The sequence below is a fragment of the Peromyscus leucopus genome, chromosome 11 (assembly GCF_004664715.2).
Source record: "Peromyscus leucopus breed LL Stock chromosome 11, UCI_PerLeu_2.1, whole genome shotgun sequence".
NCBI lineage: Eukaryota > Metazoa > Chordata > Mammalia > Rodentia > Cricetidae > Peromyscus > Peromyscus leucopus.
In genome coordinates, this window is record NC_051072.1 from 53,479,414 (window position 1) to 53,496,529 (window position 17,116).

Below are 17,116 nucleotides of genomic sequence, written 5' to 3' on the forward strand. Positions count from 1 at the left end.
TTTGTGTCGGAGTTCTTGTCTCACATGTCGGAAAGAAGCCCTGCAGTCCACATCTCCCCCCTACATATTGTCAAAAGTAGGCTTTAGGCGAAATGTCTCTATTCTCAGTAGTCCTTGCTCTGGAAGAAGTTCTTCTGAGATCAGCTGCTGGCCCATAGGTGGATTCCCTTTCCACAGCCACCCATTCCGTCTCCCCCTTCGGAAGCTGGCGGTCACTTTTGGGACTTGCTCCTTAGGTCTGTTCCTCAGAGCTTCCTTTGACCTGTGTGTTGATGCCTGACTTCCCAATCCTAATCCAAATATGTTTCCTTCACCTGCTGGCCTGCTGGATAGCTCTCTTGGGTGAGACATGGGTTCCTCAAACCCACACGCTCAAAACGCCCGTTCAATCTTGTTTGTATACAACTCATTTCTGTCTTGGTTGGAGGACTCAGCATCCCTGAGTTACCCACACACAACCACGGGCTCCCAAATCCTAATTTACCCCAGAGTTTCTTTCCCCCTTCTTTTCTTCCCTCCTTCCCAACGCTGCTGACCTTATGAGCTCTTTCTGGATTGTTGTGAATGATCTCCATGTCTCTGTTGGTCTTCTCCACTCCAAGATTCCCTCATCCACCCTTCACAGGTGTCGTACACAATCCACCATCTCTTTCTTGCGTTGACTCTTTCTGGGGCTCCCCAATTCCTAGCTCCTCCCATTAGTGGGCAAATCCCCTAGCTAACTTCACTACCTGTATATGTTTTCCTCCTGTCTTGCAGGCCCCAGCTCTCTGTGGGCGTTCCCTTCGCTACTCACCCTCTAAGAGCTGCCAGACCCAGAGTGTATTTCTCTGCCCTTTGCTCCTTTCTGGTGACTCTGCCTCCTCAGGTGATGTCATCCTGGTCTCAGCTCATAGGAACATCTGTACACAGATGGCTCCCAAGTTTATGGCTACAGCCAGCTAGCCATTGTTTCAAGCTATAGGTTCAGAGATCTAACTGCCTCCCTGACATCTTCCCTTGGATTTTGTGTTAGTTTCCTTTCTGTTGCTATGACAACCACCCTGACCAAAAGCAACTTAGAGAAGGAAAGGGTCTATTTTATTTTGCACTTCCAAGTCATGGTTCATCACTGAGAGACGTGAGCCACCACACTTGGCTAAACTTAATCTTTGCAAAGTTGTACCTGCAAAGCATATCACTAGTGTTCATTCACATGACATCTGACTTCCCGTTCCTTTCTTTTATTTTGACTTGAGACATCCCAAAGTCAGGGATACAGGCTGGGAAAATTTGGTCTACAACTCTGTAGGAAGTTTGTTTCATTGTAGTGTCTCTGAGTGATTATGTCAAGTATTTCTAGATGGTTATAAGAAATTGGGGCTAGTATCCTGGGTCTACAGCGTTTTAGAGTAAGGTGGCCAGAGGTGACACCAAGTGGTTTCTCAAAGTCAGATGATGGAGTTGTATAGTCCTTCGGTTTGGGGCAAGGATAGTGATTATAAGACAGTGCTATGCCCACAAATGGATGAATTACAGGTGGGCATTTAATGCAGGTACTGATAGGGATCTCAATGGTCATGGAAGGCCAAACTTTATCTTCTCTAGAAACTGTCAAAGACCAGAAACACTCATCAGCACTAGCCAGTTGGTCTGCCTTCCTTTCCTTTCCTTTCCCTTCCTTCCTTCCTTCCTTCCTTCCTTCCTTCCTTCCTTCCTTCCTTCCTTCCTTCCTTCCCTCTCCCCTTTCCCCGCTTCTTTCCCCTTTTTCCTTCCCACTCCATCTCTGTCTGCCTTTCACAAGCTCTTGCTACATAGCCAAGGCCAGCCTGAGGACTGCCATTCTTTCATGTTAGTTTCCCAGGTGATGGGATTACAAGCATGAACGACTGTATCCAGTGTTTACTGGTCATTCATATTGTGAGAAACACCAGCTTGTCAATGAGTACCTTTAACATCCTTGATCTTTGAGGAAGAGTGACCAGTGACACACTCAATGGAACCTAAATGGCACACCTTGTTTTAGCTTTCTTAATCAAACCACAATTGTGCCACCAATAGATTATCACTGCCGGAGCAATAATGGGTGACCAGGCATCTTGTTTCCTATGAGGAAAACCCTTCCTTCCTCCCTTACATCTTCTTGCTGAATTGTAGACTTGCACAGCATGTCTGAAAGTCAGGAAGCCCACTAGCCAACAGCCAGTCAGAAGTCACCTTACTTCAGCTTACATGCCATCCAGGTAGACACAGGGGCTTCGGCAAGGCTGTGAACTGGTGAAACTTGGTTTGGCTGTCCATTTTATTCACCTTCCCCAGCAAGATTCATCTTCCTAAAGAGAGCAAACTGACAACAGAATGCCCAATGAATGGTCTTTAAAAACATTTTTATTACATTTGTATTTATTTATTTTATATATATATATATGTATATATATATATATATATATGTGTGTGTGTGTGTGTGTGTGTGTGTGTGTGTGTGTGTGTGTGTATGAGTGTGTGTGTAATAACGCATATGCCATGACACTTATAGAAGTCAGGGGACATTGATTGTGGCACTCACTTCTCTCCTTTTACCACATGGGTCCCCAGATTTGAACTTAAGTCATCAGGCTTGGCATCAGGTACCATTACCCAGTGAGCCATCTTCTGACCCTGCTGAACATGTTATGGAGATTTTAGAGGGATGCAAAGTATCTGGTCCAGTGCTGAACCAATCAAAATAAAAAAGACATTGAGAAAATGTCAAGCTCTGAGAGGAGAAGAAATTGATAGGCATGAGTAGGGAGAGTGAATGTTTTTGGTGCATCTAGGTTGAATTTGTTGTATTGGCTTTGCCGATGTACCTGGCTTGGATCAGAGGAAGACAGCTGACACCCAAATAGATTATTTCATCTTGGCATTAGAGTGCCTGATCAGGGACATGGGGTAGGGACACTACAGTGCAAGTGGTGGCTGATTGGTGTGGACAAGGAAGAAGGGAGGTGGGAGGCGGAGCTTGATTTTGGAGTCCTTACTCACATGAGACACCAGGTTTTGGTGGGGAAGCTTTGCTGTGAGCCATTGGTGAGATTCACACCCAGACACAGCCAGGTCAGGGACGGTGAGGAGCGAGAGCAGAGTTCCACTCTCCTGCACCCCGCCCGCCCCACCACACTGGAATTCTGTGCCTGTGGTTGTGTCTCTTCCTCCTTTCCTGCCTCAGCTCTGCTTCCCTTCTATTCTTTTCCTCCCCTCTCCCCCCTTTCCCCTTCCTCTTTTAGAGTCACACTCCACTCTGCAGTGCCTTCAGAAGTACACAGTGGATAATAAATATTCAGGATTGGGCTCTATTTCACCACACACAACAGGAATGCAATAGAAAACATGTAAATGTCAGGCGTCCAAAGATGCTTAAAGCCTAACAATTCATGCCAGCTGTCAGAACTCGGGCTGAGGATGTCGAGACACTGTCTGGCTTTATGTAATATCTCAGGAACAATGGACCATTTGCAGCATGTACTGCAAATAGACACCCTTCTATCCAGCATCTCTTGAGAGCTCTTCTGGAAAACTCCAAGAAGCAAGTGTCGTGGCTTGTGTCTGTCTTTTATAGATCATTAGAAAAGGGATTTGGAGACTTTCTGTTTCCTGCATTCTTTCTGTTCTCTTCCTTTGTTTTTTTTTCTTAATTTATTTACCCTTCTTTCTGGAAACACTTCTGTTCTCCATCTTTGAATCCAGTTTGGCAAAACATCCTGTTGTGAAATATTATTTTAGCTGGACAAAGATGTGGTACATTTGTTTATGTTGCCGAATGTTACTGTTTATGTTGCGGAATGTTACTTTAACTGTGTAGAGGTGTGTGACACGTGCTTGTGCTGTATTTGTTTAACGATGTAAGGATGTGTTTCACTTGTTAGTGCAGCATCTGTTTAATTATGTAAAGATGTGTTTCACGGTTTCACCTTACCTTCCTAAGGCTCATGATTGGTTTACCAAAGAGCCAAACATCCAATAGCTAGACAGAGAGAGGCAAGGCAGGACTGGCGGGCAGAGAGGACGAATAGGAGAGAATGAGGAAGAGGGAGGAGAAAACAAGGGAGACGGAGGGAGGCACACCTGGGGCAAGATGCCAGGCAGCTGCCAGCAGACACAAGAAGCAGAGAAAGTAAGATACACAGAAGGAAAGAAAAGTAACAAGCCCAGAGGCACAAAGGTAGATACAGAGAAACAGGTTAATTTAAGTGAAAAGAGCTAGCCAGAAACAAACCTAAGCTAGGCCCATCACTCAAAACTAATAAGAAGTCTCTGTGTCATGATTTGGAAGCTGATTGGTGGCCCCAAAGAAAATGCCTGTCCCCTTTGCCTGCTGCAGTCGGCATTTTTCTCCATCCTCCACCAACTCTCAGCCTTGGCATGGCTCTTCACCGCTGATGATTTTCCTGGTCTGCTTCTCCTGGGCTATGCAGGCCTACAAAGTCTCTGAGCATGGCATCATAATACATTATGCAGCTACCTTAAATTGTTCTGGCCCCTTTAATTCACTTTCTCTTGTCATATTTTTTCCATCTGCAGAAGGGGTAGACGCATGTCAGTTTCTCTTTCACTACACAACAAAACACTACAAATGTACTAGTTTCAAAAAAAAAAAGGAAAGTTAGTTCAACCAGTGAAGTGCTTCCTATGCAAGCGTGAGGACCTGAGTTCAATCCCCAGCACCCACATGAAAGCTGTTGCTAATACTGCAGTCTGTACCTGTAATCCCAGTTCCCGGGAGGTAGAGACAGTAGGATCCTCTGGGGCTTGTTTGTCAGCCAGTCTTAACTGGATTTGTGAGCTCCAGGTTCAGTAGCAGACTCTGTCTCAAAACTAAACCTGGGCACAATAGAGGAAGATACCTAATGCCAACCTCTGGCCTCCAAGTGTACACAAACACACACACACACACACACACACACATACACGCACACACTCACACATACGCATGAAGACACTGCTTACTGTCATAGTTTCTGTGTGTCTGAAGTAGGGTGTAGCTTTTTGGAGTCCTCTGTTTTAGCTTCTTATCTGAAAAGCTCAGTCAATTCATCCTTTGGGGTTATGGTCTCAGCTCCAGGTGAACCCCAGGGAATGGTCGCGATCAAGTCTCCCTAGTTGTCAGCAGAATTCAGCTCCCTTCCATCTGTGTGACTAAGGGGTCTCAGTTTCTAACCAGGTCTTGGATAAGGCATCCTTAGCTCCTTGTCATGTGGGCATCCTAACACAGCTTTCTAGTTCCCCAACGCCAGCCAGCTGCCGAGTCTCCCAGAAAGACTGTGTAACCCACTCTCTGTGGTAACATCACCACTGTCAGTGCCACATTCCATCAGTAGGCAGCAAGTCACAGGTTCCACCCACACCCCAGGGGAGGGGATGACACAGGACATGAACATGGGAGGGGGGGGACTACTGGGGGCCATCTTGGAATCTGTTCCGCAGAGGCACTGCTCGTGGGGAAAATATTCCACAAAACCCATAAAAACTGTATTAATATGGCTCTCGAGTCTTACGAGGGGACTCTGTATAGCGGCTAACACCAAGAAAATCTTTTTCTTTGTCTCTCCCCACATCCTGGGATGTAGGTGTTAGTTCTAAAAATGGCTCCTTTTCCTGTTCTGCCGTTAGACATCTCATCAGCTTCTCTGGATGAGAAAGTCAGCAGGAACAGATTGTTTGGTCTTTGCTTTTGGCTGGACTGACTCAGTCCTGTGGGTAGCTCTCTAGGTCATTGTTAGAAATCCCTCAGTTCTGGAGGAGCCAGGTATGTGTACTGTCTGGGATGACATCCACGGACAAGATGCCACCAAACCTTTTTACAGTGGAGACATTTGCGCAGGTATAAGGGGTTGCTTTTTAGAAGAGCTTCACAGTATGTGCCTAGACCGCTAATGAGTCCAGCTCCCTAAACAGATGGGTGGGGGCAGCTGCGGCAGAGGGGGAGGATTCAAGGATTATCAGTGTGCTTTTGGCTTGATCTGTGTGTGACTCATGTTTACAAATTGTCTGCCCAATTAAGGCTGAGGGTTCACCCCCTACACACACACACACACACACACACACACACACACACACACACACACGCTGTTTACACATCCCTTTAAATATGAAAGATACCCTTTATTGTATATAATACTACAAATGGGGATATACGTATATATTCATACATATTATATGTGTAGGTATATATATATATTCATACATTTATATACATATCTGAGCAGTATAACATTTCTTTAAAATAATATAAGCACGTCTGAGAATATAGTTCATATCACTTCGGGGATATTTCAGAGTACATATGTAGCATGTACCAACCCTTCACAGTACCCAAAATATAGACAAATGGGGGGAGTATGCAAACAAATTTGAGTTGAGAGATGTTGTCAAACTTGATCGGCTATTTCCTGGGGATAGAGCCCCAGCGAGGGGATTGTGGAGAGCCCTAGCTAAGGTCAGCAGATGTTTAGAACCTGAATCCTGAGTCCCAAGAAAAGCACCAGGTTCCGGAACGCCAGTGAGATTTGACTTCCTAGGATTTCCAGGAAGGCGTTGCTCAGAGTCCAGTAACTAGGAAGCCGCTAAGCCACACAAAGTCGGGGATCAACATCCTCGGAGGGGCGCTAGGACCCAGGCACTCGCTGGCCTTGGGACCTTTGGAGGAGTGAAGGCAGTGAAGGCTCAGATTGGCAGGCAGAGTCCCTTGAAGCGACCAGACCCTTCGCGCGCTGGAGCAAGCAAGGCGCAAGGCGCATGGTGCATGGGCACAGCAGCTGGGTGCGCTCCATGAGTGGCTGCAACCAGGGGCACGTTGTCGGGACGGTAGCAGGTGATCGCAGCGGGCATGGACCAGCAGCAGAGCACGCGCCAGGTGAGCCCTGCACGCGTCTGCAGAGAGCTATCCCAGGGATCAGGCACAAGCTTGGAATCCTCCCCGGACTTGGCTTTGAACCCCAGGTGCTGCGATAGCCTTCCTTTCCCTTCAGTCTCTCCACGTTTGGTACCTGGCCCCTCGTCTTCCTTCCTAGGGAGGTACCTGGAGCGTCTAAGATGCCCGTGTTGCAATTTCTAATATTTAGCGATAAGCCCTGCACACGGCCCTGTGCCTGGCCTGGCGGCGATCATTGCTTCCCTGCACTGGCCTGACTGTCACCTCCTGTTGCGCGCGCTGTTCCCACGCTCCTTCATCTCGCTGGTGTGGGGCCCCTGGCTGTCCGAATGTGTTTCCAGTTGCTACAAGCTTAGCTTCTTTTCCAGGAAGCGAGGCACGCAGCTTTAGTCCCCCGGTGCGGGTGCGGGTGTAGGTGCGGGTACAGGTGCAGAGATACAGGTAGAGACGCAGGTGTGGGTGCGTGCATGTGTGCCTGGCGCCTCCTGCTGTCACGGATCCAATGCAATTTCCTGCATAGGAGGATTCCCATCGCGCCAGGTGCGAGAAGATATGTGTGTACCCGGGAGGGAAGCAGGGGTACCCAGGGTGGGGGGAGGGGGGAGAAGAAGCTGCTTGTGAGGGTCTCCTGTCCTGGGGTCACAGAGAAGTAACCAGGAGCAGGGTGAAGGAAGGCGGGGCTTGGTCCAAGGCTAAGTGGGTATCGCTGCACTGAACTTGGGAGCATTTTGAGAAGGAGTTAACAGTTAACTGAAACACACTTAGTTGTTATTGTGAGAGGCGAGAGTTGCACCAGCCTTTTAAAAAAAAATACAGTCTTACTAAAGGGTCTTAAACTCCTGTAGTCTTCTAATGCCTGTAGGAGTACCTGTGACGGTCTATAAAGTTTCTGGCACCAACTACACACTGGCTTACCTGTTCTAGGTTGAGGGCTCCAGGCAAACACCCCTCAGGGCTTCTGCTGCGAGCTGCTGGGGCCAAGGACCTTCCTTATAATCATTAAGTTTGAACTCTGAGTCTCCCCTCAGTGCATGGGCGGGGGGGAACGGGGGGACGGGGGGGGCGTTTGGCATGCCTGCTTTGAAGGCCCTTTAACAATCTGAAGTTTTAATTTCCAGTGCCTCTCTAAGACAGCCTGCCTCCAAACTGTGTTGGGAGACAGTCAACAAAAACATTTACCCAGGGTGCCAGGGGAGGTGAGAGGCAGAGGACCCGCCCTCTAAGGTTTTATAATCTGCCAGTTTGCCATGGATAGTTCTTGCTTGACTGCCCTCCTGACCTTGAATGGGCTGTTTTCATTTTGCAGAGGCTGGGTTTTCCAAGAAGTAGAAACTGAAGAATGATAATTCACCAGCGGTGGGAAGAACAGGGATGGGAGACAGGAGCTGTGTGGGGCTAATCAGCTGCATGTGCTGTCACCAAGGCTGAAAGGGAGCCCACAGTCCCAGTCCCGGGGTCCCTCTCTGACAGGAGTTTGCCAGATTCAGAGACAGCCAATCCGTGTCTTCTGTTCTTTGCAGTCTTGCTACAGTTTGTGCTTAAGTTCCGAAAAAGCATTTATAGTCTGAAGAGACACCAGGTGAGGGTGGTTTAGTTAAATTTTGATTCCAGGTGTAAAGTCACAGAAATCTTTCATGCTTATGGTCTGGGGAAATAAAGCTCAAGTGATGTTGTTGGTGCTCAGAACACTGGGTTAAACCTTACAGAAAGGTCTAGCTGAGCTTTGAATATGGCTACATCCCTCTGAAAAGATCCAGTCTTCACTGTGAGACCCATGTCTTACACTGGCCACCCTCTCTTGGGCATGAGGAGAGAGGCCCACACTTGGTTTCTGGAGAGAAGAAGGCACAGTGTGCTGCATGTCTCACGGTGTGTGTGTGGGGGGGGAGGGGGGCGGGCGGTGTGAGCCTTCAGTAACATCTGATAAATACAATTTACTTACCTGGGAATGACTCAGTTAATATTAACTTCTCAGAAAAGCAGTTTATCAGTTCAGCAATGAAACAATGAAATTCTCTTTAGAAGCAACATTAAATATTGGAATGCCTAGTATCACCAGAGCTTAGTGGTAAGCACTACTTTGAGAAAAACAGACACTAGCCTTTTTCATTTCATTTCAGGATGAGAAATAAACAGAATGATTTATAGGTGTTTTTTTTTTAACTAGAGAATTTTTATGGAAATAAAAGAGCCAAAGTAAATACTAGTCAAACCACAGGAAATCTTGCTCCTCCAGGTTGTCAGAGATGAGCATCATGGGATGTGGATATTGATTATGTACCTGCACTGTGTGCATTGCCCTGGACACTTTTAGCAGGGTCTCGGGGAATGCACTTAGCTTGATAGGAGACCCAAAGTTTTTTGACTTTTTTCCCTCTGATATCCCTTAGCTAGTGGGTGGGTGAACTGCCCAGCTGGCTGGGTTCTGTTACAAAGATCCAACCAAGCACAATGAAAAAAGGAATAAAAAAAAAAAAAAAAAAAAAAGGAGCCAGAAAGTGTAGAGGCAAGTGATATGCCTCAGTGCACTTAAGTTAAAACATCTTCATCTTTGATTTTTGTGTTTTTATCAAAATGACATAAGTGTTTTATGTCGGCGAAAAGACTGAATCCTTTATAATTATATAGATCTGAGTTGGGTGTGAACCATCACTTATTAAATCAATTCTGAGCGCATTGGGCACTTGGATTACTTAAACACATATATTATTAGCATTGTGGTCTTTTCTTTATTTATACATGTGCATCTTTATAAGTGTGCATGCCTGGTGTGTGTGTGTGTGTGTCTGTGTGTGTGTGTGTGTGTGTGTCTATTCAGCTATTTCTAGTAAGTCAGTTCCTAGTGGTGGGATTGCCATGTGAGAAAGCACGGTTACCATTAGATACAGACTTCTCACTACATACTGACTGACTCGCCTTGACAAACGTGGCACCTTGGCTTCAGTTCTTCAGCTGATGTGGTTTGGATTTTGGTAAATCATTTGATCTGAAGGGATCTTGGGTGTATTATCTATGACCTAAGGGAGGTAGGACTCATTGGTTGCCAAAGTCTTTTTCAACTCTAAGATAATGCAAATATATGCAATTAGAGGTTGAACAAATGAAATAGTTTGTATATGATTATATTTTACACACAGAAGTGACAGTTTTATTGTCTACTTTTTTTTATAACTTCATACATGAGTACTACATTTATATCACTTTTCTCTTCTCCAATTCCTCCTGTTCCCACTACCCCTTCTTGAATTTATGACTTCTTTGTCTACTTCATATATGTACACACACATACACACACACACACACACACACACACACACACACACACACACACAATTTATATTGAGTCCAAATCATGTTGCCTGTATGCACTTTCTTTAGGGCTGACCATGGAAAAGTGGAAACCAGTCAGGGGTGTGTCCCCCCAAAAAAACTGATTCTTCCTCTCTCGATAGCCATTCATTGCCTGTAGCTCTTCATCTAGTGGTAAAATTGTTAAATATTTCATCGCCCATGTTGGCATGTCAACTAATTTGGTCTTGTGCAAGCACCCGTATTGTTAAGAGTCACGGGTATAGTTTCCCTGACACAGCTAGAAGATACAGTCTTGTAGTGGTGAGCACTCATTCGGGTGCTCAGGGGCTTGAACTCGTGCAGTTCTTCTGTGATGTTCCCTGGGCCGTAGATGTAGGGATTGCAGTATAGATGTCCCAGTTGGGGCCTTTTGACCGGTTGCGAGTGTCTGCAGCAGCCTGAGTAGCTGCTAAAAGAAGCTTCTTTGGTAAGGAGAACTACACTTACCTATGGATGTAAGGATGAGTATTTAGAATACAGTAGTTAGAGGCTATATCAGTTTAGGAAAATGGCAGTAGTGTGTCCTCTGGGATCTATGACTTCTCCTGCCATGTGTTCTTGGCTAGGTTTGCAGTACCAGGAGTGAGTTTCCTCTCACTGAGCAGGCCCTAAGTCCAATGAGATAGCTGTTGGTTACCTCTAAGATATAAACAGCACTAGTGCACCAGTGGCAATATTTTGCTCAAACAATATTTTTTTTTTCTTTTTCGAGACAGCATTTCTCTGTGTAGTTTTGCACCTTTCCTGGAACTCGCTTTGTAGACCAGGCTGGCCTTGAACTCACAAAGATCCGCCTGCCTCTGCCTCCCAAGTGCTGGGATTAAAGGCGTGCGCCGCCGCCGCCGCCGCCGCCGCCGCCGCCGCCGCCGCCGCCGCCGCCGCCGCCGCGCCGCCGCCGCCGCCGCCGCCGCCGCCGCCGCCGCCGCCGCCGCCGCCTGGCTTCAAATAATAATTTAACATGGACTCACTCGATATGACATGAACTCCTAGCACTCTGATGCCCTGGCTTTTGTGAGGTAGATTTGTATGTCAGAAGTGGCTGTGCTGTAGTTATAACTCAACCATGCGATTTCAGTGGATTAAATTAAATAAATACGTCTCACATTTTATGTCCAAGGTAGGTTAACAGAGTGCTTGATTCAGGCAGTCTCTCAGAAAACCAGGCTGGCAGGAGCTCTGCCACCTTGTAACTCTACTACCTGGGTCACTGGTCTTGGTGGTCCCATGGCAGGGAAGAAAATTAACAGCTGCCTTTGAATGTCTCAGCTCATGAATGAAGTTTAGCTCTTCTATTTTGTTTCTGTGCTTTGGTCAGAATGAGTTCGTAGACTTACTCAGATACATGGGCACAGAGAATGTTATCTTCCTATATGATGATGAAGAAGAAGGAAGAGGAAGAAGGAGGAGGAGGCAGAGGAGGAAGGAAGAAGAGGAAGAAGAGGACAAAGAGGAGGAGGAGGAGGAGCAGCAGGAGGAAACACAAGGTCTGGTCTAGATCAGTGTGTTAGGGCAGATGTAACAAAGTATCAAATGCTTACAAAGGAGAAATCTGATCCTTCACATTCAGATCAAGGTCCCAGCAGGCCTGCTTCTCTGAGGACCTCACTCCTGGCTTCCAGACAGCCATGCTCCCTGTCTTTAGTCTTCTCTCTGCATGACTGCCTTCTGATCTTTTCTCACAAAGGCACCAATCACACTGGATTAAGGCCCATGCTAATAACTCCATTTAACACGAATTCCTTTTTAAAGACCCTGCCTCCAAATGTAGTCACCTGCTGAAGTACTTAGGGGTTAGGACTTCAGTAAACATTGCAGTTCAGACCACAGTGCACTGTTCCTGTTAAATAACAAGTAATGAGATGCAGTCACTCCGTTTTTATTGGAGGAGTCCTGTAAATTTCTAAAATATTATAGAATTATTTTCCCCTTTACATCTTCACCCATCTCCCTGGTCCCCTGCCCTCACATTTTGCCACAAAAAGCATAGTTTTCTGGGTATGATTTAAAGGAACTTGACGTCAATAGATGCATCAAATTTCTTTTATTAATGGTGGTAGCAACTGTGTACATGCATGGTGAAGGGAAATCAAAACTGAAATCGTGGACAGTCTGAGAGCCTTCCTATAGGGCCACAGATACTGTGAACACTGCATTTCTGGACATGACTCTGTCCCGAAAGCTAAGTAGGGACAGTGGCGAAGCTTGTTGTGTCTTGGGGACTGATCACCAGCATGAATCCATGACCACGGTGCTGCTGGCTGGCAGCATCTGATAAATGGCTACCAGCCAGGCAGTAGCTGGATGGATTTGTCATTGTCTGTGAATGTGTAGGTAGTTTTGGCTTTTTTGTTTTCAAATTTTCTATCAAAGGGGATGCACTGTTGATTAATTGCTGATGAGTTAATTTCAAAATGTTCTCCTATAGTTTGACATTCAAACTAAAAGTCATTGTTTATACAGAGAGTCAAGGAAATAGAACATGGGGCATAAATTTGATATTGATGAAGTAAATATTTGTCAGTGAAGGAATGATGCAATATCAGCTTTGCTTTCTTAGTCTATTTTTGCTAAGTACAAGCTTTTAAGAAAGGCAATCCCCAAGCACATATGGCTAGATTTTCACTATTTGAGGATTATCTATTAAGTGTCAAGTATCCAACCTGAAGGCAGGAGAAATTACCTAACCCATTGGGGTAGATGAAAATAATCAAGAAATGGGAAGCCAGTGGGATTGATTCTTATATCCTGTAGGACTGGCCTTAGGCGGTCATATCGCTTAATAGACAGCAAGGATGTTTCTTACTGATACAAGGGTGATTGTATTTTGTGTACCCATGTGCCTTAGAGGTGATGAAATCTAACAGCGGTGGCAAGAATGATAGCCAGAGCCCCTGTCTCACAAGCTGAGTCCCTTTCCCTCGACACACCACCGTCTATGTCCTCTGGCATGGTGTTGTCTGGCCTCAGCTTTCTGACTTGTGAAAGTCACTTAACGTGACCCAGAACTGAGTGTCTCTTCGGGAGTGAGGTATAGAATGTCTTACTCTGTTTGTACTACTATAACAAAATGTCCAAGGTTGGAAATTTTATAAACATTGAAATTGTATTTCCCATAGCTCTGTGAGATTAGAAAAATCTAAGATCAAAACATCAACAGGTTGCATCTTCTGATGAGGACTGCTGTCTGCTTCCAAGGTGGCATTTTTTTTTTTTTTTTGCCATGTCCTCTGGGGAGGGAGTGCCATGTCCTCACATGGTAGGAAGGACAAATAAGGTAAAAAGTGACACAGTTTCCTCTGAAAACCCTTTTAATAACTGCAATCAACCCATTCATGAGGGTGGAGCCTCATAAAGGGCCCACTTCCCTATGTTGTTGCTCTTGGGATTAATTTCCAAAACATACATTTTGAGGGATACATTCAGACTATACCATTTTCCCTTTGGTCTCCAAAATTCCTGTCCTTCTCACATATAAAATCTACTTATTTCATCCCAATAGCCCACAAGTCATAATTCATCCAGCACCAACTCAAAAGTCCAAAGTCCAGAGTCTTATCTGAATCGCTTCTGAATGAGACTCTAAGCAAGATTAATCCTAAAGCAAATTACCCTCCAGCCACGGACCTGTGAAATCAAACAAGTCATACAGTAGAGATAATCCCATTGTGTGTGTATATATTAGACTGTTTTCTATGTTGTCGCTGAATACCCAAAATTGGGTAATTTACAAAGAAAATAAATTCATTTTTTTTTCAAAGAAATTTAGTTAGTTCATGTGTGTGAGTGTTTGCCTGCATCTATAACGAGTCCTTACTGCAGGCCTGGTGCCCACAGAGGCTGGGTTTCCTGGAACTGGAGTTATGGACATGTGGGTGCTGGGAACCAAACCCTGGTCTTCTTCAATAGCTGCAAGTGTTCTTAACTGCTGAGTCCCAGAAATATATTTCTTACAGCCTAGCCTAGAGTCTTGGGATCAGTCTTACCCCCGTGGCTCCAAGAAGCATTTCCATGGTTGGGGACTCTGTAGCAATTCCAACCTTACCTCTCTGCCCTGCATCCCCTTGTTCAGGGACTCCGTGGTGGCTCTGCTTCTGCCGCAAATGTTTACCAGGCCCTCTCTGCTTGATGGAGCCTTTGGAATATAGGTCAAGGAAGCCATGGCTACATGGCTCATCTTCTGAATGTATGCAGCATTAACACCATGGGACCATTATCAAGGTTTTCTGTCTGTGCCCTTGAGCAGTGGCCATTGTGTTATCTGGACCTACTTCATCTGGACCTCATGACTGGGTCTGCCAGAGAAAGACCTTAGGTGGACCCCAGGTACCAGCCCACCCCATGAAAGCTTTCTTTATGGAGTTCTGGTCTCCTACGATGGAACTGTGGCTTGATAAAGAGAGGAGGAGAGGCATCCTCTGGTATCCCTGCTATCTCGTCCTCCGCTATGTTATGATACAGCAAGAAGGTCCTCACCAGACCAAGCAGGTGCCAGCACCATGCTTTTAAACTTCCTGGCCTCCAAGAACCATGATCCAGCAGCAAACCTTGGTGGCATCCACACGATGTTGAGTCTGCGAGAGAACGGAGTTGAAAAGAATAAAAAGGCTAGTCCTCTAGCACGCTTATGTCGATGGAAGGTCTGTGGAGACACATTCCCTAGAAGGAAGGTGACTTAATAAATAGCTGTTCATGAGTTCCTTACCGCTGCACCTCTCCAGGAGGTCACGTGGGTTATAAATAAGAAACAAATGATTTCTCAAACACCTGTTTTCTACTTCTACTTAGAAGTCTCTAAAGAAAATTCTTTATCAGTTTTTGTTTGTTTGCAATACAGCATTTTGGACAGTTGGTGAGTCGTTCTGACCCTGTCCCTGCTGGTGATGGAATGATCTGAGGAAGACTTGAGATGAAACGTATTGACACAGAACAGAGGGCCCGTTGCCCAGGATTTCTGTCCAAAGAGAACCATTTGTGGCACTCCTTTTCAAATCTTCAAGAGAAAACTCAGTTTTATGCTAGAACAGCACTTTCCGAGCGACAGTGGCCACTAGAGCGTGTTCACCATCTATCTGTCTCTCATGGGGTGGATTTTGCCATCTAAGGGCACTTGGGGTCTTGTGACATGGCATGCACTTGGAGTTCTCGGGGTGCTGCTTCTCCTGTTGTGACTCTAACTTCCGTTAGAAAGGTCACAGTTCATCACTGCAGATCCTTGCAAGAGCAGTAGAGATCCCCCGGCTACAAGAGATGCATGAGGGGTGGGGATAAACAGGACAGTGACAGCAGGGAAAGGGAGCTGTGCTCGGAGGATGGGTGAAGCCGTGTGTCACACACAGCACACGGGGTCAGCAGTGACGTTGTCCGGCGACAGCACGCACCACGCACGCATGCACGCACGGACGGATGGACGAGGCTCTGTGTCTGTTCCAGGCACTGCGTGGTAACCTGAGAGCCAGGTACGCTGGTGAGGACGCTGCTGGGTAAAATGAAGCCTCCAGGTGAAGGATGGAGGGGAAGAGGCTCGGGATGCCTCTTCTGATCCCACTTGTCTTAGACGGCCTCTTGCCTCAGCCCAGGTATAGCTGCGCCACCCTGTCCTCTCCAGTCCCTTCCCCTCCCTTTGGAGGGACAGACCGTGGGATCTCGTCTGCCTCCACCGCTGTCCATGGCGGTTGAAATCTGGAGACCTATGGGCGTATGCATAGCCGGAGAGAACACGGGCAGCTGGGACAGCTCCGTCCCACTCTGGTCTCTTACCAGTACGAGGTTCAGACAACACATAACGAGGAAGCATCCCGTTAGGTTTGACCTTAAAGTGTGGAGAGAAGGTCAGGAAAGAAAGAGAGTCAGGTGACAGCAAGTTCTAGAGAAACATTTCGGGAGCAAGCTGGACGGACTGCCTGGGCGGACTGCCTGGGAAGAAGGTGTGGCAGTGTGGTTCTGTTGGATCCAGCCGTAAAGAAGGCCTCCTTTGTCACGGGATAGCTGAGGTCAGACCTGAAGCGAGTGGGGAGTGAGCCATGTGGATATCTGGGGGGAAATATTCCAAGCGGGAGTAACAGCAGGCGTGGAGGCCCTAAGGGAACTGTTCTTGTGTGTGAAGTGAAGCTGCAGGCTAGCAAAAACTCAGCAAGGGGGGTGGCGTGGGGGGGGGTGTGGCAGTGGCAAGGGGGGGCAGTGGCATGGGGGGGGCAGTGGGGGCTGAAAGCAGACGGGTCTTAGAGAGCCAGGCTTGTTGAGACCTGGTGGTCTCAGACTTGTTGAGACCCACCTGACGGGAGGTGATGGCTTCTAGAAACTTCTGGTGAAGATCCAGGGGCTCTAAATGAAGTTAAGAGATGTGCTAAGAGACCACAGCCAGAATCCAGGCTGGGGATGCTGGTGTCTTTGGCCAGGATGGTGCAGCGGAGATGATGAGAGACAGGTGGATTCTGAGCCAGTTTCCCAAGTGGAGCAAACAGTGTTTGCAGGTGGGTGTTTGCAGTGTTTGCAGGGCGCGAGAAAGATCAGAGGTGGTAGAATCTCTCCGAAGTCCTTCCCAGAGCCACACGGGTGAAGGTTTACCCTCAGTCCATTTGTCGGGTTCGCTCCCTGTGTGCATCTGTTTTTTTGCTCATGTCTTCACGAATTCTTCCCCATGAGTGGCCTCGGAGAAGCTGGGCTGATATCAAGAACGATCATTGTCTGCGGAGATCGAAAGCCAGACCTTGAGTGCAACAGTTTACCATCTCATGGTCAAAATAAAGGGCTCCTTCCCCTGGAGTTCCAAAACCTTGAGAGCCTGTAAGATAACTACAAAAGAGATAGGGACTGTGCTCTGTCGACTAAAAAAATGAGAGCCAATGAATCATGGGGATTATTTGTAAAGATTTATCT

The 17,116-nt window shown here is 46.7% G+C and overlaps 1 protein-coding gene across 1 annotated transcript in view; it reads left to right on the forward strand.

Moving 5' to 3' along the window:
* Positions 1–6,537: 6,537 nt before the first annotated feature.
* Pde8b (phosphodiesterase 8B) overlaps positions 6,538–17,116 on the forward strand; it is a 226,948-nt gene continuing 216,369 nt past the window's right edge. Inside the window, exon 1 of the mRNA XM_028871664.2 lies at positions 6,538–6,871. Coding sequence (XP_028727497.1) covers positions 6,845–6,871 — 27 coding nt within the window. The 5' untranslated portion in view covers positions 6,538–6,844. The remainder of the gene's footprint in view (positions 6,872–17,116) is intronic.